At 40.0% G+C, this 26,125-nt stretch overlaps 1 protein-coding gene and 1 long non-coding RNA gene across 2 annotated transcripts; both read left to right on the top strand.

Annotated features, from left to right (window-relative positions):
- Nucleotides 1-106: 106 nt before the first annotated feature.
- On the top strand, nt 107-17,715 carry LOC308195855. The gene is made up of 3 exons (XR_013951887.1): nt 107-513; nt 7,806-9,848; nt 12,528-17,715. It is a non-coding gene; the product is annotated as an uncharacterized lncRNA (long non-coding RNA).
- Nucleotides 17,716-17,978: 263 nt separating this feature from the next.
- Nucleotides 17,979-25,671, top strand: HSP90AA1 (heat shock protein 90 alpha family class A member 1). Its single transcript, XM_080593918.1, has 11 exons — nt 17,979-18,189; nt 19,624-19,782; nt 19,877-20,243; nt 20,704-20,837; nt 21,289-21,597; nt 22,254-22,419; nt 22,676-22,866; nt 22,981-23,128; nt 24,104-24,372; nt 24,472-24,805; nt 24,924-25,671. The coding sequence occupies exons 2-11, from the start codon at nt 19,624-19,626 to the stop codon at nt 25,031-25,033; spliced, it is 2,187 nt and encodes a 728-aa protein (XP_080450044.1). The 5' UTR covers nt 17,979-18,189; the 3' UTR covers nt 25,034-25,671.
- The last annotated feature ends 454 nt before the right edge of the window (nt 25,672-26,125 follow it).

Raw genomic sequence — 26,125 nt, 5'->3', positions numbered from 1 at the left:
GGGCCCGCAGGGGAGGGGGCGGGGCTGGCAGGGAGCGGGGCGGGGACCGCGGAGGGGCGAACAAGATGGCGGCGGCGGGCTGGGGTTGGAGGGGTTGGGATTGGGATTGGGATTGGGGGTTGGTTGGTGGTGGGGTTCGTTAGCCCTGCACGAGGATGAGTTGGTTAAAAGAGAATAAATGCAAACGTAGTCTGAGGCTCTAAGCCTGTGCTCCCCCGAAATTTTCACTAGGGAGGCAAGTTTCCTCTGAGTTTAATTATATCCTCCTCACAGTTGGCTTAAGCTAATCAGAGACTGCTGTCCAGCTGTAAAAAGAAAAAAAAAAGGTGACATCTCCTCATCTCCTAAAAAAAAATGACATCTCCTCTGACATCAAAACATGACATCTCATCTGTCTTCAGGTACATGTTTCCACCGCCTCCCTTGCATCAGTTCCAGTAGTCATGCAACAAAAGGGTGAGTCAGAGCAGTTCGAAACTAATTCCACCAGAGAAATGGCAGGCTCTCGGTCAGGTAAGCAAACTGTTGGTCAGCAATGAAGCTGGTCCAATTCAACAGAGAACTGCTAGAGACAAAATAAGGAAGGACTTGGGAATGTGTAGCTAGGGGAAGATCAGCACATTGTTAGATTGCCTTCTAATAATGCACTTTCAAAGTGTGGTTTCACGTTGTATCAGAGTTGCTCTAATGTGGCTGCTAATAAAGGGGTTTTCCTGCTCTCTTTTTCCTTGTCTGACTGTCTGCTGCTACTTCCTTCACCAGCAGTGTTGCTCATCTGACCTTATGATGAGCCGCTTCTGAAAGATCCTGGAGTAGAGAATTAAACCCCCTGCAAATGTGAAATGAACCGTGTTAGATGAAAAACACTGACTGGGTAAGGGAGGGGATGGGAATGCAGAGCAGGAGGGATGCAGAACCTCCCTTTCTTTCCACTAGATCAGCTCAATCACAGAAGCCCACTCAGACTCCGGGGGGCTAAAGGGATTTATTTTCAAATCAGTTTAGTTCGAAGGGATTTAGTTTGAAGCTAAATACCACCTTATTGCTGATCATCATAGTACAAGGTAGCTGAGAGACAGGAAACGGCTGAAGGCCTCCAGGTTAACTCGTGCGAAATAGAGTATGTAATTTAGTGAATATCTGAACAAGTACAGATAATCGAACTGTAATGAGGCCAGGTATTGAAGCCTTGCTTGAAATTCTTAAGATAAGGCCAATCAATAATGACCAATAGATCTTTCCAGTTTATCAACCAGCTGCTACATAGTATTGATGTCCTCCTAGAAGTACATGAAGTAGGTGAGCAGACCTGCAATTATTTTAAGTCTTCATCTAGAGAGTGGTTCTTTCATGCAGAAATTTCATGAATTGATTTCCAGAAAGAAGGTCAGGAAGTTTTCAGTCATAAAAAAAAAAAAAGAGCAGGAAATGCAAGGGTCTCTTAATGACAATAATATTCAAAACAAAGATCTAACCCAAAAAAGTGTTGCTCCAAGCTGACATACTGAATATGTCTTACTCATTACACGCTGACAACATTGGGTAGATCACTCTGAGCGACAAAACAGGCGACTTTGGTAGAGGGATCGTGAGGAATGCAAACTGTACTGAAACCACAGCAGGCCATCTATCACTGATGGAATGAGTGTGATCCAAAGAATAAACAAAGTTAACGTACCTGGTTATCAGCAGTACATGATGGTGCAGAAAGTCAAAGAATTGATGTAGTGTTTAACATTTACCAAGAAACATCAATAAAAGCTGCTGAGAGATTCCACAGAGAATCCAAGACAAATATTCATTTGAAAAACACAGCTGCAAGTCACAAGAACGCTATTGTACAGCCCCATCAACAATCCTCACCAAATACTTGGTTAAAGAATGGGAAAAAGAGATTACAGTGATAAGCCTTATGAAAAAGTTCTCTGTACTACTTGTAAATTCTTCTGTTTCAAGCTAACTAAAGATTATAGTTCTGAAATGATCCCATCAGGACGCCCATAGATGTTTTGTTTTGTATGTACAATCAATGAATGGAAGTCAGGCAGAATCACTGCTTTATTGTGCCTGTACTTATCGCAAGTGTTAGGGTAAGCTGGAAGGCAGACATGAGCAAAATTCACTAACATTAATAAAATAGTGTGGTTCTTTGAGATTGATTTATACACAGCATGAATTGGTCCTGCAGCATTTCAGGCTGCAGTATTATTAGTGCTTTTGCTGACCATGAGGAAACTGGAGCCTTAAAACTTAGGTGATACAAGTACAGTTATTAACAAAACTTTTCTATGCTTGAATTGAATGCCATCTGTTACTTGCCTAGAAGTGCAACAACTGAGATCAGTGATGCTTTTATCAGCTCTTCTGAGGAAAAAAAAAAAAAGGATTGTGACTACACCTTATTCCATCATGCTAAAAGTATCTATTCGAGCATGCACTGCCTGCAGATTATGAGGAAGGCATCAACATACCATGTCTGCAGTCTGTGTCAACTGTAGGCTGTCTGTCACATCTTGCTTGGGTTACTGTTGCCAAACAAGAATTTAGGTATTTAGTGGCTTCAGAGTATCAAAAGCTTTGCGATGTGTTACTTCTTACCAAATTGTGAGTGTGTGAGAATTACCAGCTGACACACGTATACACAGATAGGTATACAACACATTTGAGCTAGTCAGAAGATTAATGTTGGAAAGGAGAATGGCATGCAAGTTCCATTTAATATTAGGAAAAGAAAAATTGTGATGTTAGAAATACATTTCCAATGACTTACATGGATTTTAAAGTACATCTAATCTACTTTGATCATGAAAAAATACTGTTTATGGCATAGTTTTAAACATTTTCAGTTCATAACTCCCTATTTGCATTAAGAATCTCTTCTTAACCACTACATATAATTAACACTAAAGACATATGATAATGCATTGTTTTATGCATTACAAAACAAAAGGATGTTAGGGAAGCAAGTAAGTCTCTGCTAATCTAGAATACATTGTGCATTTTTGTGCTTTTGTCCCTCCCCAGGAACAAAAGCGCGTGGAAAAGAATGGTTACCATAGTTTTGACAATTCATTTCTTAAAAATAAATGGGTATTTTTAAAAACAAACATTTGCTTTGAAGAAGGCAAGGTAAAAGAAATCTGATTAAGAAGCGTTTGGACTGTGCACTTAGTCACATGGTCTAAAATTTTGGGTAGACCTGTGTGGTGCCAGGAGTTGGACTTGATGATCCTTATGGGTCCCTTCCAACTCGGGATATTCTATGATTCTATGATTTATGGCTGGAATTGGATGACAGTGAACTCTGTTGTGTCTTTGAAGGATTTTATTTTGCTGTTTGCAGTCAGCTCTCTGAAAGTTTTCTCCTGAACAGACTAGCTTACCTCCATAGTGAAGTCTGCTATTCTTGTCAAAAACAGTTATTATCTTGAAGCTTTAGCTATCCTGGAAATTATGTTCTCTGAAGATAAAACTGAGATTATGAATTTAATTTAAATTTTATGGGAAGCCACAGAGATTGGTTTGATATGCCTGCAAATAGCTTGTGTTTCTGAGAAGTGCTCCAGCATTATGTACTTCTCAAAACTCCGTAGACATGGAAGACATTATCCATACATAGAGTAGTGCTGTAATCCAGCTGAGGAATGACAAAGCTGTGAATAAGTAATGTCTGATTGTTGTCCAGCAGCAATAATTTAGTTCCTTACAAAACTGGAATTTCTAGACAGTGATGCTTATCAGTGCTGCAGTGTGAGAATTTAATGCCATCAAGAAGGCCAAGAACATGCCTAAGTTGCAGTCTGCAATAGCCCCTCATGTGTTTGTAACTTAAGCAGCAAAATATTAAGTATGTAAATTCTTCAAAATTATTTTCTCTGCTCATCACAGCCAGCTATTTCATTCAGCTGGTTTTCATTGGGCAGGTCATGTTGGTGATCGTGTTGTGATCATACATGATTATTGATAGGTTTTGCAGGTCAGCCAAGCAACCTGTAGCTGGTGTGCACAACAGTTAGTTAACAGTTAGTCATCCATGCAAATTAACACGAAAAGAGGTTGTCCTTGTGTGCTTGAAGTCTCCCTTCAGAAGAACAGGAAATAAGGAAAGCTGAGAAAATTGTCCTTGGAAAGAACAGGTAAGGAGAGGGAAGCATTACCAGACTGAAACAAAGAGCTAAGTAAGTTCTTTGTTTGCCTAAAAAGTGGACAGAATAGAATGGCTCTGAACATTTTGCACTTTAAAGAGATCTGTAGATGTCTTACATTTGTCCTAGGCTCACTGGTCTCCCCCAGGCCATCTACTTAAATGATGATGGGCTCTCGTTAATAGCAATTATATATCATGGCTTAGTTTTGCATAGCTTTGTACATATTTAGTAAAGCTTGCTTGTTAATGTATGGGTTGTCTGTCCCGACTACTCCACTGCCTAGTGCCTAGATTTAGCACTATGGCAAGAACAAAGTTGTTGTCCTTCTGCATACTGTTTGCTGGAACTCAAACTTGTTTTCTGGAAAAGACTGGAGAGTGGATTAATCTAGAAATGCACAAGCTAAGACCATCTCAATAGAGTTATTTTTCCATTGCTTTGGTGTATTTCTCAAGGAGGGACTGAAAGCTTGGTAGCATGTCCTGCATGCCCTCATCACCATTTTCACATGAGACAATGTTATCTCGAAATAAACATGTTGCAGAGAGCTTCCGGGTAAGAATGGCTATATCTGCTTTCTGCTGAGCCTTAGAAGGAGATTCTTCATCAGTGTCACAGGTGTAATTTAAATTCCACGGCCTGAATGACTGACTCCAAATTGTTTTAGATGAAGCATTGAAGTTTTAGGTAGATGATCTTCTATTGGAACTTTTTATGAGCTTTTCTGTGAGCTCACCGAAGCATAGAAGCTTTGGAAGCTGTATAGCACAGGCTGTTCATTCAGTGCTAGTTGAATCACTGCACGTTTACAGAAGGGAGAGCTCATTTCTCTGAACTGAGTGCTGGCTTCATTATGGTCATTATTATGGTCATGCTTGTGACTTTCATTTGCAAGGCAAGAAGGGCATAAGTTATATTCACACGTCTTAGACATCCATCTGGTGTCCACAATTTATTTGTATCTGGGAACTGGAAGATCGGTGAGCAGAACTGTGTAACTGTTTAGACAGAACTTCCCAATACAATTTTTTCATCAAAGTGGATTTATTTATTTGTTTACTTATTTATTTGTGATCTACAAGGCAAAGAGAATAGGGATTGGCTGAGGAGAATGGGAATTTATTGCTAGAGCATATATTCTTATTATTATATATACCTTATAATTTCATCACAAAAAGTTTAATTCATAATAAATTACCAGCACTGAAGCTTTCAGAACTGTAAGTGCCTGTCTAGCTGGAAGTATGACTTGCTCCATGCTCAATGAAACTTGTACAGTTTCTCTCTTACTCTTTCTCCTACTGCAAGTGATGGGATTATTAAATAAAGGAGTAGTTTGAAGGTTACCTATGTCGAGTAGGCTCTTGGGTCCCTGCTCTTCTTGTTTACCTGAAACTACCATCCTTATCCAGCTCATACAGTATTATATTCTTAGCTAACGTGTATATATCAGTAATCGTTTAATCAAGTATGCACATTAGTGTGACATTCTTTGTCTTTTGCCTCCATCTTCTGTGACCAAGTGCTTGGTATAATACTATTTGTCATTTGCCAATAATATTTGTTCAATGGGTTAAATCCTATCTGATGTATGCTGTATTCACTGTTATTTTTATTTTCATGAATAGGTATAACATGATAAAATCAAATATGAGGTAGATAAATACTAAATTTTAACATATATTTTCATTCCCATTGATGGCAAAAATGATAGAATCAGTTATTAAAGACATGTCGGAATATAGAAGAATGTCAATCTGACACTTTTCACAGATAATTACTTTCAATTTTCGGTACTAAGTTTCCAATTCAATGATTTGACATAGATAAGGACATTTGAGAGATGCAGTGCATGCAGGGTTCTTTTTTCTCTTTAAATCAATTAGCTTAAACTTCACTGTGATGTCTAAATATGTTCAGTCTCTACATAAAACAAAACCTGAGAGATGGACTTGGGAGACGAGATCAGTCATGTACCGTGTCAAAAAGGAAAGCCATATGTGTTTACAAGCTTAGACTGATTTTTTTCAACTTGTATTTGTATTTTTAGTTAAAGGCAGAAAAAAGCATCATATCTAGGATCCAAAGACAACATATATCCTTCCATTTCTATATTTGTGGCTTTATAGTTGTTTAGAGATTTAAAAAAATATTTGAAATAAGAAACCTACATATTTCCTAAGACAGCTATTAGTTTGGGGAGTGGTGGTGGTTAATGGTTGAATAGTTAAACATATAATTCATATAAGATTGAATAGTTAAACATATAATTCATATAAGACTATCAAAATAAAGTATCTCTTTTAAATAATGAATTCATTGAGAGGGTTAACCGCAAAAAAAACAACAACAACAAAACAACCACAGCCTTTCAGAGTTATTACTTCTGTGCCATATATACAAGTATATATTGTTCTCCCTATCTATCTACATTTCTTCGGTATGACTTCTACAGAGAATATTTATATTTGCTGTATTAGCCCCATCTGGTGAATTCTAACTGCATTGCAAACTAGACAGACTTGTGCTCATCTCACATGTCCCAGATGGATGGTAGGGCATACACAGAGACCCATATTCCTCCCTTTGTCACTGTAATGACGATAGTGCAAGCACCAAGAAGGAATCCTTATTAGTACTAACATAGTTTATAAGATTTTCTTCCATTTTAGTGGATTCATCTCGCAAGTTAGGATTCTGTTACTTTCAGTTGCATTCACAGATATGAACCGTCTACAATGCACTTTTGCCATTCACAGGGTTGTCTTCCTTTTTCTGTTCTTTAGTGCTCTTTGAACTGAGGTCATGTGTGACAGGGCAAAATCAGTTTATCTGTGTCCACTGCTCCAGTAGAAAGTTTGTCTTTAAGATTCTTTCTGGGAGAGAGCTCTGATCCACTTCTTGTAATTGCAAAGCAATGTCACCCATCAGTTCTTTTCAGACGAGCTGTTAGTGGACATAGGCTTCAGGCAACCTGCTCTAGGTGACCCTAGGTTGGATGAGATGACCTCCAACATGGTCCCCTCCATCCTCAACTATTCTGTGATTCTGTAAACTTACCTTTTACATAACCACATATATTTGTGCAATATCAATGTAAGTAAACATTATTTTGAGTAGGTAGCGTTTTACTTACCTTGCGTAGGCATAAGTGATTATAAATTTCTTTTGAAGTGCAGGATTGGGATCTTAGTTTCTAGATAACAAATGAGGAGGCTGCTTGCCTGTAATATATGGGTTAGCAAACCCAGTCAGCCTTTGATATGCGATATGTGAAAATAATGCACCCTAAGTGCCTGTCTGACTGGAAGTCTGACTTGCTCCATGCCTAATGAAATTTGTTCAGTTTCTCTTTACTCTCCCTCTCCCACTGCATGTCTAAAGCAAGTGATGGGCTTATTAAAAAAAAAAAAAAAAAGAAGTGTGGTTTGAAGGTTACCTACAGAAAGATGAGTGATGACAGAGATCTTTTACTGACAGACTTAGCTGATGAAGATTAGTTGCTCTCCTAAAGTAAGTTTGAATGTGGCAACAGTATGTTTCTTTCCATCATTTCCCTTGGAAAATTCAAATATACTCTTGTCATAATCTTCTAAATCATTCTAGTCAGTCTAAGTCATAATGTTTTCTTTTTTATGTCTTCTTTCTTTCCCACAGCTGTACCAAGAGACAACAGTGGACAAAACAGCACCAGCTGTTAGTGAGGCACAAGGTTCTCATGGCCTTTGTTCAAAACAGGTGAATAAAGGGGACTTAAATAAAGGGATCTTAACATACCTTAAATAGGAACATTAAATAAGAGCATACCGTAAATAGGAACTCTACACATTTAGGTGGTTTCAGATTTAATTACCTTTAAATGAACAAGAGGGACTTTATAATGTAACATGTCCCTTAAGTAAAATGTGTTTCCTTGCAGTCTTATTCTGACTTGAATGGAATATTCATAATTATACCACCTAAGTCAGTATCTCTCATTCTCCCCAAAAATTTTACTTACATTCTTAAAACAATTATGTCAGGGTGTTCCTACACAGGTAGTGTCTCAGTTAAAGGAGACTGAGAATATCCAGTGTCTGTTATTGTCATAACAGTAAAATTTAAACTCTGGGATGTCCAAGAATGTAAATGAGAAATTAATTATTGATAGTAAATCAAATTTTGTGATGAGTTTTTATGCTTTATACCACAATCTAACATGATTATATTAAAAAGCTTACTAAATTCCTCTTAATTAAACAATTATTCATCCTATGCTGTCTTCACCTTAAGCAAGAAATTATAAATCCGAGAATGCAAGTCCAAAATATACAATTAAATATTAGTATTGCACCTGCAACAATTATACTTCTCTGTCTTTTACTCTTACAACATAAATCCAAAATTATTTGTATCTTTCCACTCAGTTTAAAAAGCCATATAAGCCATATGCCACAGTCAAGTTTGTGTGTATGTATAAACATAGACATGCAATGAGGTTTCAGCCCCATTCACCCTTATTGACATTGAACCTGTGCAAACTCAAGATCAGCCAACAGGTGAAAAGGGAAAAACTTTTGCCTAACAGGCTGAAATAGTTGCTCATCAACACGTTATACTCCAACAAGGAAACCTTTTTGAAGGAGCCATTTTGTAATTCATTGGATGCACATAGTCTTGACATTAGTATGACTCAGCAAGTAAAATACTGCTAAGTTCCTAAGTATAGCCTGAGAATGCTCAAGCCTTCTGATTTTGTTGTGGTCTCTGAACAAAATCAGATTTCAGGCCATGACTGAGCCAAACAAGCTGGATCCTGGGAATGCCTGACCCAACGAACATAATCGTACTCCAGCTATCAGGTACAGGATGACTAAAGCTGCCTCCATTACTACTGTGAGGTCTGGCACCAAAACTTTCACAGACCCATTGTTCATGCTGCTATCTCCTGAATTGGGCTCACAAAGCAAAACGGCAGTATGTGTATCACCTTCAGTGCAAGGCTCTCTTGTTGTCAGTGTTAATAATGATGTTTGTGAATGGAATTTGCTGTCCTCTGTCTCATAACTGTGTAATGTCAAGTGAACACATTGTAGAACAGCAGTGCAAGCACAGGTGCACAATCTGATATAATAGTGGTTCTAACTTTAGCAGCAAATTTGCCCTGGCTGGGTAATAATCATTGACCAAACTTTGTTTAGCAAGAGAATTAAGATGCTATCACACAAAACAACACCAGTGCTGCATTTCACTTTTAAAGAAACATATTAAAAAATTATAACATTTAAAGAAAAAGGTCAATCTTAATGAACTTCTGCCATATAAACTCCCTCTTGCAGTTCATGTGTTGCTGTGTACTGCTATGCTTTAGCAGGATTCTGAAAGTTGGGGGAAATACAAATCAAAATGGTTTCATTTCTGTAGTTATTTTATTTGTTGGAGCACAGAATATGTACAAAGCACCAGTTCATTGTTCTCAGGTAGTCAAAGACAGTTAATGTATTTGTAGTAAGAGAATCTTAATCCTTAATTTCAGGAAAAGCTTGCTTTTTGCCTTGTGCTCCACTTAAACTCTCAGATTTCATTCAAGGGAAACTCCTGGGCTGAACAAAGATTATCCTAGATCCTAAGGAAGACCAAAGAGATTATTTGGAAGAAAGGCAAATCAAAAAAATTGTGAAGGAGCATTCTCAATTCATCAGCTATCCAATTACACTCTTTGTAAGTGCCTTGTTTGAGATGCTAATAGTACATGCTTTGAAACACTAGTTGAATACTTAATGTCCATGCAGCATTCCCAGATGCTACTAGTACAGCATTAACTAAGCTGTCTTTGTACTGTTAGCAGGAACATTTACAAGAAGGACTCTACGTTGTGTTTGAGATAATTTCTGTATTTTTTCCTAATGATCACTTTTTAAGAGTACTGTCTGTATAAGATAGTTATACCACTTACCAGTCAAATCTGGGTACTGATCTTCTCATTCAACTACTCAGAGGATGTCTTATAAAACTAACATTTATGTTAGTGAATATTATAAGACACAGCTAATGCTTTTGGTAAAATCTGGACTATTTGACAATGAAAAGACATATTTGTAGCTGAAAATCCTAAATATGCAGCTGAAACAATAGATGCTGACTGTATACTTTATAGTGATGTAACCTAGGGCTGTACATTTGGGGCCAAAGAAGTCTGCCAAAGCATTTAAATATAATTCTGAAAGAGGTTTGGTTGACACTGACTAATTAGTAATTCTGGCTTTTAAGCACCAGATATTACAGCTCTAGCTCCAAAATTGACAACAGATAAGCAGAAAGCAATTTAGGAAGACATTTTGAATACCAGGTGTATATTATTTCATGAACGAACTCTATGAAAACACAAAACAGAATTGCAAATACTTCTCATGACCTATAGTCTTAAAAAAGCTGTGGCATGCAGCGACGTCAGTCAAGATGGAAATAACAAATGCAAGTTAATGAATAAAATAGGAATGTGAACGCAGAGATTTCTAGTGAAAAGAATGGCCCACTGCCATTTTCCATCTCAGAAAGCTAAGGAGAAGGAAGCCAAGTCATCATGGTTATATTTGGTATAAACTCAGGACTGTATTTCTTTCAGGTAAACAAACTTGGAACAGTTCTACAGAACTACGGGTAACAGAGTGATATTTCACTTTGACCAAATGGTCTGAGGAAATACAATTTTAGATAAGTCATTAGAAAGAGCAGCTGTGCCATGAAAAAGGGGAAAAAAGAGCTGAAAAATCCCTTCTTTTACTATTCCAATCCTTTTCTGCACTTCCCTGCAACTTAGCTTTGTAGGTCTACCCTGAAAAATAGCAAAAACAAGACAGAAATTGCATTCTATCATAATTTTTTCGTAGTTTTATAATAAAGAACTTTTCTGGTTAATGTAAACTTACTGCTTTTATTTAAACACTAGACAAATTCAAGAAGTAACTCAAATTCAACAAAATAAAAATACTTTCACTGTTCCAGACATCTAATCCACATGAAGTGGGGATGTAGATATCCTCGGCTGTCAGCATCTGAAACAGTTTTAAATTTGTCAGTCATAAGAGTCAGTGTGGTTCTCAGTCAGATGAAAGAGCCTTTCTGGAGGTTTTTTTCTCTTTTTTTTTGTAGCCAACTGTGAGAGAAAAAAGGTAGAAAGTAATACCTCCTGGCAAGTATTAACCAGCACTGCTCTGATTAAGAAATAACCTGGTGACTTCTAATAACTCTGGTCTGTCCTACTTTCATAATGTAAAATGCTGTAGAGCAGCTGCATTATACTGACGTGCATATTAACTGGCTAAGAATACCCTCAGCTCAGCTGACTGCAAAGCAGGATTTCAATATAGATGGCAGAGTTAGTTCAGGAGATTTGCCTCACTATGGCAGGAAACATCACTTTGAAAGAGATGAAAACTGACTTTCCCTCTAATTCACTATGCCTGCTTACTGTAGCATAGCCTACAGATAAATTTGTATATGATTAATCAAGTATTTATACAACTCTTGACTAAATTTCTCAACGTATCTACTCATAGTCAGCTTTAATCAAGGTTATCTTAGTGCTACTATTCTTTTTTTGGCATTCTTTGGAAAGAAAGATGGCATTCAGGGCTGTCCTGTTTTTTCCCCCCATGAAATGCATCTTTTGATCTATCTGGCACAGAAGGGAAAAAAAAAACTGTAAGTGGCAGAGTGATTACCACAGATAGCTGTGATGACTTAATCCATGATTATCTGAAAGTAGTCTGTAATTTTAGAACCCTGTTTTTTCCCTTAACAGTGTCTCTGTCATAAGATGAAAATACTAAGTCTGAAATACAGAAAAAATAAATTAAAATCTTTAGCCAGGTGCTACACAGTCCGCCCAGAACGTATGACAGATTCAAATTTGTTCTTCCCTCTTTCTTCCAAGTACAAAGAGCCAAAGTAAAGATGATATCCTACATTTGAAATACGGAAAGGAGTCAGATTCACTGACCTCTATTTTAAATGTTAATAATCTCTCATCCTGAAAAATGTGGAACCCAAGCTTGCACATTTTTAAAATTTCTGTGGCTTTACATTTTTAAAATTCTGTGGCTTCTCAAACCTTTGTTGAAACATGCATCTAAACTACTACCTTTACTGTTATACTGAATCCAACTCTTAGAATCTGAATATATACAGGGAAAAAGTATCAGGTTATTGCCACACTTTATGATGAGGCTCTGTTAACTTACTTTTCTAGCGTTGTGACTTAACCACCATCACATTTTTTAAATATCTTAATGGGAAGTCTAGGATTTTTTTTTGTCTGGGGGCTTTTTATTTAAACCACCTGCTTTCTGGAACAGCTTTTTCTCCAAGTTTCTTCTCTTTCTTCTCTTTCTGAATTAGGATCTATTGCAGCTTATGCCAATGAGTGGAAAAAAAGTTCTGAATCATGGATAATGAACTTACAGCTGCCACCATCTCTGTTGTTCTTCCCACAAAACTAACATCTATGGAACTATTCGTGATTGCTTCTTGTTTCAAAGGGGTTCTGATGGGTTCCGGTGGCATTCTGTGGTCATTCTCAAAGCCATGTAATTATACGTGCTGTTTTTTTTGGTCCCATGCTGGACAAAGACAACACACATTTCAGAAAACAGGTACTGCAGCCTCATGGTGCTCATAAAGCAAAGAGCAGAACCAAATGCTGGAAAGAACCACTTGTAATACTGTGGAAGACAAAGTGACCTTTGTCTCTCAGGTTTTCATAGGTATAATTCTTGGTCTGTACATATAATTTCAGCTAAGAAGTGCATAATTATGCACTTATTCTGGGAAGGTGTAAATCATGATATATGGCATAAAACTCCAAAAACCAGTATCTCTTGTTTAAGTCACAAGGGAATATAAAGATGAGGACAAATTTAAAATATCAAATTATACTGGTTATAATGTAATCTATTCATTTTGTAACAAACAGCATATGAAGTAATCTATGTTAAGATTAGACAGTTATGTTGGGTCTTTCCACGCTCATTCTCTCAGCCTTTCTATGCAGCTGAACTTTTATTATAAATTATACCTGGCATTTGTTAGTGGAAATATTGACTCTCGTTAAAAGTAATGCATTTTTCTTCAACAGTTCAAGTCTCTTCAGAATTCCTTCTGGAGCAATGACTGACAGTTACTGCACTCCCTAACACTTCCTTCAAAAAACATGTACATTTAGGAAGAATGATGCACACGGTGCTCTTGGTCCATACAATTATTGCTGCCACCTACGGTTCAGAAGTACAACTACATTTTGTGAGATCGATTTTGTTCTCTGCCTTTCAAGTATCTTTCCACCACAAAAAAATTCTAAGTGACTGTCGATCCTATTTCTAGTATGAATCACTTTTTTTTTTTTTTGTGACCCAAAGATCTTCTGATCATTTCGGCTCCCAAATAAGACATGAGAAAGCAGGAAATGGGACAGCCTGATGAACCATTTTAAGAAAGCATGATGCTTTGTTCAGTCAGTGATCCAAGCCAGCTTTACATTTCATTATGATAACATAGATTTTACATGCATAATTCTGGTGTGTTAAAGAAAACCAGACCCATATTTCCACATCTTTCTACTTATGTCAGTTTTCTGAAATCTACTCTATAGGCAATTTCAATTGCTGCAGTTTTGTTTTCCTTAAGTAAACCCTGAAGTACTGAGATAACGACACGACAAATCTGTCTCAGAGCTCAGACAGAATTAATTTCAAAAGCACTAAGGCTACAACATCAAACACTCAAAAATTAGTAAATGCTGGAGTCAAAATTCTCTATGCAGATTTCATTTAATTTCTTTGTGGTTTATAAAAATACAAAAGTCTTATTCAGCAACACTAAAGAAGCCTGTGGCAGAATCAAGAATAAAACCCTGGGTTTTCCTGAGTGTTATTTCAATGCTTTTAATATTAAATAACTTTCTTCCAGACGTCTTTTACTTTGTTCTTTGTTAATTTTGTAAGATCAATAAAGCTGCATAATTAAATCTTCTATTACAGTGCAAATGTACACAGGGAACAAGTATGGGGATCTTCCTTAGGAAATTGGCAAATGCAAGATTGAAGCCTATGCAGTTAATGCAGCGATATATCTAACTTTCTGGCACGTGTTGGTACAGAACAGTTTTTGATTAAAGACCGGTTTCTTCAAAATTTGGTTCAAATCTGAATTTTCTGAAAGCAGAAGTTGCTCAGATTCTGATGAGAATGGCAAGTCAAGTACTTGCCTGGGCTTTGACTGGGTATTGTGGTTGTTTTGTTTTGTTTTTGCATTTACAGTGATGTTTGAAGTAGTACATTTTACTGAATAAACAGTAGTTTCCCCATGTTACTTATTTTAATTCTGTATAATTGGGAAAAAAAATACCTTGTAACCATCCATCAAACACTGGTTACAGCAGTTGTTAAGTGGAAAAAAAAAATGGAAGAATGATTTTAGTCTACTTTCCTAAGGCAATGAGACATATGCTGTGATATGGTGGTTGTCCATCAGTCCCTCCTTAGTAAATTTGACCTACTTAAGCAATTCAATCAAAGCTAACACAGGAATACAGATCACAGAGATATTTAGGTCTGAGAAAATCAGTAGGTGGGTAGCAGAAGTGCATCCTCTTGTTGCCTCTTTTGAAGGAAGGAACAGGGAGAATCCAGCTTTATCCTCGTTTTCTGGCTGTCCTAAGAGCTAGGAGGCAATGGCTGGCTATTTATTGCCCAAGCCCATGTGTGCACCACCCGTAGAATGGACTGCTTGTTGTCCAGGCTGGAAATCAAAGGATAGATAGATTTGGGACAGTGAGGAGAAGGTTCAGGGATGGCTGTGAGACATGGAAGGGAACAAGCGTGTGTGAATAAGCAAAGAATGTAGGACTTGAAAATAACAGGCTTCAGCAATTGCCCCATTAATAGAGCTATTTGTTAAAATATGGAAGTGTACTAATCTCTTAGTTGAGAAAAGGGAAATATTTTGCACAGATTTTCCCCCAATATTAACTCCGGCAGAAACAAAGTCTGGAACATTTTAGCCAGAAACAAGCAATACAGATCTGTGATCAGTTAAAACAGAGGAATAATAGGAAAAAAAATGCCAGTCTTCACCAGCCCTTACTGTGTGACAGAACAAGAGGAATATATTCAAAAATTGGGAAGAAAATATTAGCTTTACAGAGGCACCCTGAAACTTGTGTTAAACAGAGCTGGGAAAATTCAGAAGGTTTGGTATGAGATTACTTTCTCCTAGTGGATTTTTCAAACAATTTTGACACAAAAACAATAAAAATCAGTCTGGTTTGAAGACAGCTTTTGAAAGCCAAATAACACAGTCACAAAAGAGAAACAGAGTAATATGACTACTACATCAGACAATGTAAAGGTCTGTGATACATATTCAAACCTTCCACAGGTCTTCACATGCTTAAAATTAAGTATATTCCTAAGTCTGAATGACTGATTCCATATTAATCAAGAGATTAGAAAGGAAAAGATTTTCTTAAGAAAAACATCTTGAATATTTTGATCAAAATGTCAATCTTCATTTTTTTGTAATCTCAGTAGGAAAGCATGCAAATAATTTTAGTAGGATATTACAGGAAAAATATTAGACAGATACCCATAAATAATAATGGCTTAGCAATTCTCTAAAATACAGAAGTTATTTTGACCCAGATAGATGTTAGAAAACATTTCAGTTGATGGATTCTGAATATAAAATTGTTCTAGCCTAAAAGGTTTGTTCTATAGAATTGACACTACACCAGGACCATATTTTATCTAAGAAAAGCATTAAGCATGCATTGGGTATAACTGCCACACTTTATTAGACAGCGGCAAAAAGCCATTAAGCTGCTTTATGGAAGCAGGGGAGCAAACCAGCTGTACAACCACTGAAACCATAGTCACTGTGCGAAGAAAGGAACATAAAATACTCTACAAAGGATTTTGGTGCAGATTGTTTTGTAGACATGTATTTGAGAGAAAGGAGAAGAAATGGAGAACCACCACAAACTCAGACCCAAAGAAGGTAAAGCAAGGAAACAACTGGTGTGAGCACCGAAGAGGTGGCCTGGGCAGGACCGCAGAACTTTCTAGGCTGAGCACTGGCTGAAATCCAGCTTTCTCAGTGAGCAACTACCTTCACTCTTACAGGTTTTCTTCCGTGTACTGAGCAGCAGCTAATCTCACACTACTTTATGTTACTGTTGACACAACTATTAATTTTTCCTTCTAATTAAAATAACCTGCAGGACCCTGTATTTTGGCCAGCTGTTTGGGGCAGAGGTGTAACGCCTGCGTTTAGAAGGGCAGAGCCCTGTAAGTCATTGCACCAATGCAGATCCTCATGCAGATACTGCAGGAATTGCAGTGAAGCAAGCTGTAATTTTAATTCCTCAGCTGGTCCTACATAATGTCTTAAACATATACTTAATGTACCTTCTCGTTTGTCAGAGAAGATAACAAAAAGGAATGAAAAATCCCTGAAAGACAGAACTCTGCAACAAAATCAAGCCTGTAGACCCCAGGTCAATCAGATGTTTTCTAGATCAAACTGCAGGATAAAAGGTTGTGGAGAATGTCAGATTCAGCATAAAGATCTTCAGTTATACGCATTAATAGAGGTAAGCATTGTAATATCTAATTCATTGGGCATGCCACCCACTTGAATTTAGGATGCTTAACTGGGATAAGGGCATGCTAGGCATCTAAAAATAGCATTCTCAAGTCAGTCAGATGCTGAACTAGATAGCTCTCTGGGGTACATTTAAGAGACAACAGAAAATGCCAAAAAGTCAGGCCTGGGTTGATTTTTTTCTACAGAAAGCGCATCCTTTCTATTCCTTCAATAAAAATAAAACTGTTCTTTAGAGCAGGGAGATTCTCTAGGCTGATGTTTTCGTCACTGTGCAGTTTTAGCACGTAGATTCACTTAGTATTTATATCCCCCAAAGTGGATCAGCTCCAGGAAGAAAGTTTCAGCAGCCTGCTCTGGAACACGGGTGATGCAGATGGTTCTCCTGAGACACTGAAGACCTGCATTAATTCCTTGCTCCCAATCAGGTCGTTTGGGATATAAAAATAACCCCCTTGGTAAATGCGTTAATCACAGAGCTATGCGCTGCAATGAGACGTGTACTTATCAAAGTCTTTATGCAAGCTGCATAAATGCATGGATAAAGGTGTCTGTGGCCGTGCCCTTTGAACACCAGAGGAGATCTCTGACAGATCAGGCAGCAAAGGCCTTGTAGTCTGGGAATCCCAGCGGATTTCAGGCTCTGGGCTCTAACAAACCAGACATCACCGGCATCCGCCTCGCAGCTACTATTAGCACTTCAACCCTGAGGTAACCGCATTGCTATGTGGGTCCGCGCCTCTTGGCTTCGCTCCCTCGCCTCTTGTTATCCCAAAAGCAGCACAGAGCCCACGAGGCACGTCCCACAGCCCCCCGTTTGCTCCGCGAGAAGGCATTCCGCCTCCCCTGCTGGGCAGAAGGCTCCCCACAGCCTCCATCCCTCACGCTCCTTCTAGGAGCTTCGGCGGGCCGCGGGGCGGGCGCCTCACCCGCCGCTTGCGCAACCCCCCCACCCCCTCCCCTCAGCCCCTCCTTCCCGCGCCGCGCGCGCGCTCCCAACGCCCGCCCCACGCGCCCGCCGCGCCCGCGGCTGCCTGCCTCCCCCCCTCCCCTCCCCATCTGACAGAGCCAACGGTCAACGCCCGCCCGCCCTTGGCGCTCTGACGGCCGCCGTGCGCGGCCGCCTGCGATTGGCTGCCGGCGGCTCGGCCCCGCCCCCAGCGGGCGGGAGGCTCCGCCCACGCCTCCTCCCCCCTCCCCTCGCCGGCGCCCCCTCCCCCGCGGCCGCCAGTGAAGGTTCCCGATGGTTCTGGAAGGAGGCGGCGCCGGCTGTATAAAAGGCGGGCGGGCGGCCGGGGGCGCGCACTAAGTGGAGGCGCAGCGGTGCGGGCAGAGCGCGTCGGGTTCGCCGTTTCACTGAGGAGAACAGCAGAGCCATTTAATCCTCCCCCTAGCTGCCAAGGTGAGCGGCTGAGGCTGTGCCGTGAGGTGACGGCGCTCGGGGGGCGCAGCCCCAACGGCCGCGCCTCAGGATGGGGCTGCCGTGAGGGGAGCGGGGCGGTGGCGGAGGCCGCGTGGTGCAGGGCGCTATCGCCGCCGGTTACCTGAGCCCCAGGCGGTCTCCACATGGCTGGGAAGGGTGGTGGCGGTTATAAAAAGCGTTTAATTAATTACTATCATTTAACGATTTTTGTCTCATGGGTTCCTGAGGAGGAAGGAGAAAATGGTGGACAGTACTGGGGGCATGGTCGTTGAGGGGATCGTGGCGGAGGAGGGAGGAGCAGCTTGCAGGAGTTGTTGGGGGGGGAGGGGAATAAGTAGAGGTGTGTGAGAGCGTTGTGGGGGTGTTGGGGCATCTAAATGAATTAAGGGAGAGCTCGGCTGGCGGGGCCCGAGGTGGTTCTAAGATGGAGGTTCCCGCCGGGAGGGCAGAGCGGGGCGGCCGCTGGGAAGGGCTCGGCCGGCATCGGGGAGGCTGCGCGGGGCCGCCGCTGACGGGGAGTGGGTGGAGGGAGAAGGGGGGGCGGTGGAGGAAGGCTCTGGCAGTTTCTAGAATCTTTCCCGCTTCCATCGGGAGCCTGCAGGGGGCGCCGCAGGCTGGCCCTGCCCCGAGCCGCGGAAAGGAGCCGGTTGGACTCGGCGGTGGTTGGGCGAGGCGTCTAGTTATTCATCAGTTAGCTAGCCGTGTAGCTGAAGATTGGGACCTTGTAGTTAGTCTCCGTTCATTCAGCAGTGATTAAAATGGGTTGAAGAGGTTTTCCTCATTTTGAATTTTATCTGGTTTTCCTCAGTCCTGATTAATGCAGAGGATCTTTTAGGCAGCAGGCGGCTGGACAAGTTCGGAGAACATACCTCTCCGTAGGACAGGAACAAGTTCAGTCGGGCTGTGTGGTATTTTAGTTCGCGTTCAGTAAGTTCTGAGGATCGTGTATGCAGCTGAAGATACTAGTTTCGGAAACAGAAGTTGGACGGGAGAAAAAGGCAGTGGTACAAACGGAAACTATTGTCACTCGTTGACTCTAGAATAGCCCAATTAGCCTCTCAAACGTTGGGCCATGTTTTCAGTTGTATTTTTCTATTTTGTAGTCCATACTTAACTTGGTCTGTGATACGTGAATGTAAGGGTGCAGAAGTAGGAAATGCAAATCATACTGAATATAAAGCAAGTCCAGTTGAAGTATTTGCATCTAGTTTCGTCGTTCTTCCAGAATTCAGGAGTTGTTACTGGTAGGGAATCAGATGTGGAGTTTTTTGTGTCCCTGCTGTCCTGTATTTGGCACCATCCAGTGAATAACTTGAATCCCAAATACCATTGTCACTGCCTTCAAGGGGGAGGGGTATATACAGCAAGTTAGAGCTGTTCAGAATGGAATTTCAACTTGATCTCTGCTTACAGATGCCTGAAGCTGTGCAAACTCAAGACCAACCAATGGAGGAGGAGGTGGAGACCTTTGCCTTCCAGGCTGAGATTGCTCAGTTGATGTCTTTGATCATCAACACTTTTTACTCCAACAAGGAAATCTTCTTGAGGGAGCTGATCTCCAATTCCTCAGATGTAAGTACTTGAGCTCTTAGGCTGGCTTGTGTCAGTAGAACTACTGAAACTTACAGAAATAGGGCAATGTTAAAGCTTGCCTCTCTTTTTACAGGCTCTGGACAAGATCAGATACGAGAGCTTGACTGACCCAAGCAAGCTGGATTCTGGAAAAGACCTGAAAATTAACCTGATTCCAAACAAACATGATCGTACTCTGACCATTGTGGATACAGGCATAGGGATGACCAAAGCTGACCTGGTCAACAACCTTGGTACTATTGCTAAGTCTGGTACCAAGGCTTTCATGGAAGCACTGCAGGCAGGCGCTGACATATCCATGATTGGCCAGTTTGGTGTTGGCTTCTACTCCGCCTACCTTGTTGCAGAGAAAGTGACTGTGATCACCAAGCACAATGATGATGAGCAGTATGCTTGGGAGTCATCAGCTGGGGGATCTTTCACTGTCAGACTTGATAATGGTGAGTGTTGAATGTGCCTGCGCACTTTCTGAAGATGAGTCGTCAAATCACTCAGATGCCTACCCTACCCTGTGCATTGGGGAAAAGTGAGAGCAGTGATATGGGTAGTGCTGCCCTCATCACCTGTGTGTCAGATCAGTTCAGGTTGAGTAATTGCATGTGGAAGGAAATTCTCTACAGTAAATAGTGCATCATAATAAAGATTTAAGTGTTCTAAGCTTGTGCAGAGAAATAATTCTGTAGGAACAGAATAATCAATTAAATGTTCTTCAGTTTTTTTAAAAATAATGCTGGGCACAGTAAGTTGGAAGTATCTGTAAGCCCATTTCTGTACACAGTGTATTTTTGCAAGTGGTAAGGAAAGGAGTGATGAGTATGTTTCTAAACAGCAAATAATTTTAAGGGTTTGTCAAAGCCTAGTCTACTCCTGCACAAATAACACCTGTAAATTACATTCTAGGTGAACCTTTGGGCCGTGGAACAAAAGTTATCCTGCATCTTAAAGAAGACCAAACTGAATACCTGGAAGAACGGCGAATCAAGGAAATTGTGAAGAAGCATTCTCAGTTCATTGGCTATCCTATCAGGCTCTTTGTATGTACCCTACTTGGAATTTTACTTAAGTATAACCACATTGAAATGAAAATATTTTTACAAACACTAACATACAGTTTGTATACCAGATTTGTTTTATTACTTGTTGCAGATGGCTGTGTGGATGTAGCCCTTTATCAGGTATTGTTGTTAACAGATTTTCTAAGATGAAGTAAAAAAGTTCTATCAAGCTAGTAGTACCACAGTTCCCACACAATTCAGACATTAACTGCATCTTGATGTATTCTCAGTGGGAATCCATTTTAAGTTAATAGTATAAAACACCACAAAAAGATGTGAACCAAACTGTCACCTCTGTCTCAGCACTAGTAAAAATGGGATGTAGGACAAAAAAATCTGAATGTAGGACAAAAACTTAAAGCATAAATCTTAAAACTGTTCAGGATAAAACTTCAAGGTCTCTAAACCCAACTAATGATACCCTTTGTAGGTGGAGAAAGAGCGTGATAAGGAAGTGAGTGACGATGAGGCTGAAGAAAAGGAAGAGGAAAAAGAAGAAAAGGAGGAGAAGACAGAAGACAAGCCAGAGATAGAGGATGTTGGCTCTGATGAGGAAGAGGAAAAGAAGGATGGAGATAAGAAGAAGAAAAAGAAGATCAAGGAGAAGTACATTGATGAGGAAGAGCTCAACAAGACCAAGCCCATTTGGACCAGGAACCCAGATGACATTACCAATGAGGAATATGGTGAATTCTACAAGAGTCTGACTAATGACTGGGAAGACCATTTGGCTGTCAAGGTAGGTTCTTGTTTGTCTTCCTGCAGGCACAATCCTCCTTGAACCTAAATAAATTCTATTGCCTTGTGGTAAATTGTTTACCATTTAGGGTGATACTATTCAGAACGCTTGGACAGTGTGAGGGTGATTCTTGAGGTACAACTGTTCAGGCCAGTTCTAAGATTGTTTATAATTACCAGATCCACACCTCAGCTTATTGCAGATAGAATTGCAGGTGCCTTCTCTGTATGTAGAGCTTAATTAACAAATCTAATTGCAAAAATTAAAAGTAGGTCTCAAATACAAACTCAAAAGTTCAGAGGGTTTGTAGTGTAGTTCTCAACATTGTTAACAGTTAAAAGGTATTGGCAAGTGAATTGGAACTAGCCTCTTTGTGTGCCAGTGGTTGGAGGTGCTGTAAGCACATCTTTCACTGGAGCTCACTATGCAAATGAGAGCTGAAGAGGTCCTCTGAAGCAGGCTGCTTGTCAGGTAGCAGTGGAACAGAACTTGGATGCTGTTCTGGAGAACACTTACATTCCTGATTAGTGTCTGTCTTACTGCACTGACTTTTTTTGAAATACCACTTAATTTGCTTCTGTGCTTAAAGAGCTTTTTAAGGGTTGTTTAAGTGAGAGCCATGCAAATTGCAATAAGATTGTCTTGTTTTCTTGCAGCACTTCTCTGTGGAAGGTCAGTTGGAATTCAGAGCTCTGCTGTTTGTCCCACGACGTGCGCCTTTTGATCTCTTTGAAAACAGGAAGAAGAAAAATAACATCAAGCTGTATGTACGCAGAGTTTTCATCATGGACAACTGCGAGGAGCTCATCCCTGAATACCTGAGTGAGTATTATTGAGAAAAACATTTCCTAAAAAACTAGATTTACTTAGTAATTTTGAAGTTTCTCTTAATACTGAAAAAAATAAGGGTGGGGTGAGGGAAAGACAATTCTAAAATGAGTTGATCAGGAGGTATCTGATCAGTTCAAGAAAGCACTGCCTTATTCTGAGATGCCAACTGGTAATTCAAAGCCACTGAAGTGGTGGTTACGAAATGAATTTAAGATTTGCAAAGCTAATTCTTTCCCTCTCTTTCCAGATTTCATGAGAGGTGTGGTAGATTCTGAGGATTTACCCCTGAATATTTCTCGTGAAATGCTCCAGCAAAGCAAGATCCTGAAAGTTATTCGGAAGAATTTGGTGAAGAAGTGCCTGGAACTCTTCACGGAGTTGGCTGAAGACAAGGAGAATTACAAGAAGTTCTATGAGCAGTTCTCCAAGAACATCAAGGTTTGTGGCTTTTCTGCTTAATACCAACTGTAAAAGCTTGCTACAAAGTCCTCATGCAGCTTAGTATTTATTTCAGGGAATAGCATGTTGATTTGTTTTCTTACATTTTTGTAGCTTGGTATACATGAAGACTCCCAGAACCGCAAGAAGCTGTCTGAGTTGCTGAGGTATTACACCTCTGCATCTGGTGATGAAATGGTTTCTCTGAAGGACTACTGCACTAGGATGAAGGAAAACCAGAAACACGTCTACTACATCACTGGTGAGTTGGAGACAATTGCATGTGTGACAAGCCTCTGTACACACATAGGGTTATTTTTTGTGATAAGAATGTGGTAAATAACCATGGTAATGATCTCTATGAAGAAAACCAAAGTTTTTTCATGTAAAATTAATGGTATTGGTACATTTTCCAATATAAAAACAACTTAGAGTTGTGTTGAAATTGCACTGTTTTCTGATCATTAGTTGCCTTGTCAACAAGTCCTAATAGTAGTCATGACGGAGAAATGTTGACATGTATCCTTGGAGGGTAAAACTGATCATGTAAGTTCCTATCAAATCCCTTGAGTACTATAGAGCTTTTGAAATGAATAAATGCTGCATGCAGTGTTAAAGCCATGTAAAATGGAGCTGCAGTTCCGGTTCGTCCTATGTCCTCATCCATGAGGACAGCAGAGCTAGCCTAGAGGTCATGCTTTCTTCAGTTTAACTTCTTGTATGTCAGGAAGCTTGCATTGCAGGGTGGCTTAGGATACTTGCTGTTCTCAAACTCGGGCTTACTGCTGCCATGTTAACTGCTCTCTTCAGGAGCTATGCAGCTTAAATGAGCTGCAATAGAATAGCTGCTCTTCAAGCATTACTGAAGTTCTAAAACGCAAAAAGTTCAGGGTCAATGCTTCCATGAATGATTTAGAAGTCCTTTGTGTGCTTTCAAGATAGCTTTGTGTTTGGACTCAGGCTAATAAATTTGGCTAGGAGTACATGGCTTGGCATTCCAGGAATGGCAAATGTTCCTTCAAACCAAAGAACTATTACAAGCTTTAAAGTTAGCTGGAAAGACTTGAGTCTTCTCAGGCCAAGATCTTTCAGTAGATTGCCGTAAACTTCTGTCTTACGTCCCCATACTTTCCTGGTAATGGCCATGGAGCATTGTTGAAAGTGTTGCATAGGCTCTTGCAGAAAACAAGTTGCCATGTTAAAACACAGAGGCTCAAACAGTTCATGCTTCTTGCAGGTGAAACAAAAGATCAGGTGGCGAACTCTGCCTTTGTGGAGCGTCTTCGCAAACATGGCCTGGAAGTCATCTACATGATTGAGCCTATTGATGAATACTGTGTGCAGCAGCTGAAGGAATTTGAAGGCAAGACCCTGGTTTCTGTAACAAAAGAGGGTTTGGAGCTTCCAGAAGATGAAGAAGAGAAAAAGAAACAGGAGGAGAAAAAAGCCAAGTTCGAAAACCTTTGCAAGATAATGAAAGATATCCTTGAGAAGAAAGTAGAAAAGGTAATTAGTACTTGCACCGTAGTTCTGTCAGTAGGGTTCTGATTCAATGGAAGTGTTGAAATGTTAAATTAAAAATTCCGGCTTTGTTTGTTTTCCTAGGTTGTTGTGTCCAACCGTTTGGTAACTTCTCCATGCTGCATTGTAACAAGTACATACGGCTGGACTGCCAATATGGAGAGGATTATGAAAGCGCAGGCATTAAGAGACAACTCCACAATGGGATACATGGCAGCAAAGAAACACCTGGAGATCAACCCTGATCATTCCATCATTGAAACACTGAGGCAGAAGGCAGAGGCTGACAAGAATGACAAGTCTGTAAAGGATCTTGTCATCTTGCTGTACGAAACAGCACTCCTGTCCTCTGGCTTCAGTTTAGAAGATCCTCAGACACATGCCAACCGCATTTATAGAATGATCAAACTTGGCCTGGGTAAGTTTTTTCTGGGACAGACTGGAAAATGGGATTAAGAACCTCAGGCCAGCTGAAGTATGAAGTAGGCAAAAGTTAGAGTTCCATTAGCACTAATGGTCCCTGTTTTCTTGCATAGGCATTGACGAAGATGATACTGCTGCAGAGGAAGCTAGTCCAGCAGTTACTGAGGAGATGCCACCTCTTGAAGGAGATGATGACACATCACGCATGGAGGAGGTGGATTAAAACAGTTTACAGGAACTCATGAATGTTTCCTTGGCTAATATGAATAAGTTATATTTTGTATATTATGAATGTTACCTGCCAAAAAAAAAATCTTTGACACTTTGTCTGCATTCCCTCTTTATATTTATTTTCAAAGATGTTATACCTTTATTTTTGTTACATTGCTTTTTCAGCTGATGTGAGATACAAATGCCATTGAGGGAATATTTTTCTTTAACACTGTACAACCCTAGACAGGCAAGTAAGGAGTAGTTATTTTTGTCTGTATTAGCTGGTTGCAGGTGGCAGGGTTTTTTGACTTATTCTTAATTGCCAGAAATTGGGGGAAGTAACAAAGATGGTATGACATCTGGATGTTAAAGTTCGTTTAGTGTTAATACAGCTCTTCAACTCTGAATATGTCTAACATACAGTACCTAGTAACTAGGTATCTATGAGAGCTGAAATACTTGGGGAAGCTTTAACCCTTTTGCTCCTAACAAGGTCTTGATGTTTAAAGTTGTTTTTTATACTGTTCAAGGATTCTGGATTGCACTCTACCATAGAATAGAATCCACTGTAAATCTCTATTGTGACTTATGCAACTCTGCATGTACAGTTCAAACCTAGAACTGTAAGAATAAAAGTGTTAAGAATGAGTTGTGTCACTGACTTGTCTGTTAACAATGGGATCCAAAACTGCTGTTGTAAGCATGAGCGCGCTGCTTTGGAATTCAAGTATGAGCTGCTGACTTAAATTTACAATTGACAATGCTCTGCAGTGGCGCTGCAGAACATGCAGTAATGTGTTGGAAGTGGGAAAGTAGAGGCAGTACTGACTTGAAATTAGGTTTAACTTAATGTTTCTACTTAGCAATGTTTGCAAAATTGTACAGGTGGAACTAGGCTCTAAAACATGTAAGCCCTGTTCATTGTGCTGTACTAGCAGTGGTAGGTGGTTGGTACTGAGAGAGGCTTTTAGAAGAGGCTTTTATAAGAAGCCATGAAGTTACATGGCATTCTGTATTCCTTGGTCTGTTTCTTCAAAGAGGAGTAAAAAGAAATGGTTGTTTGCAGCTTAATCCAGCAAGCTTCCTAGTACTTGCCAAGCAT

The sequence above is a fragment of the Anser brachyrhynchus genome, assembly GCF_964034855.1.
Source record: "Anser brachyrhynchus genome assembly, chromosome: 5".
Classification (NCBI taxonomy): Eukaryota; Metazoa; Chordata; class Aves; order Anseriformes; family Anatidae; genus Anser; species Anser brachyrhynchus.
The sequence above is the reverse complement of the archived record's forward strand: the minus strand, read 5'-3'. Positions and strand labels throughout refer to the sequence as shown.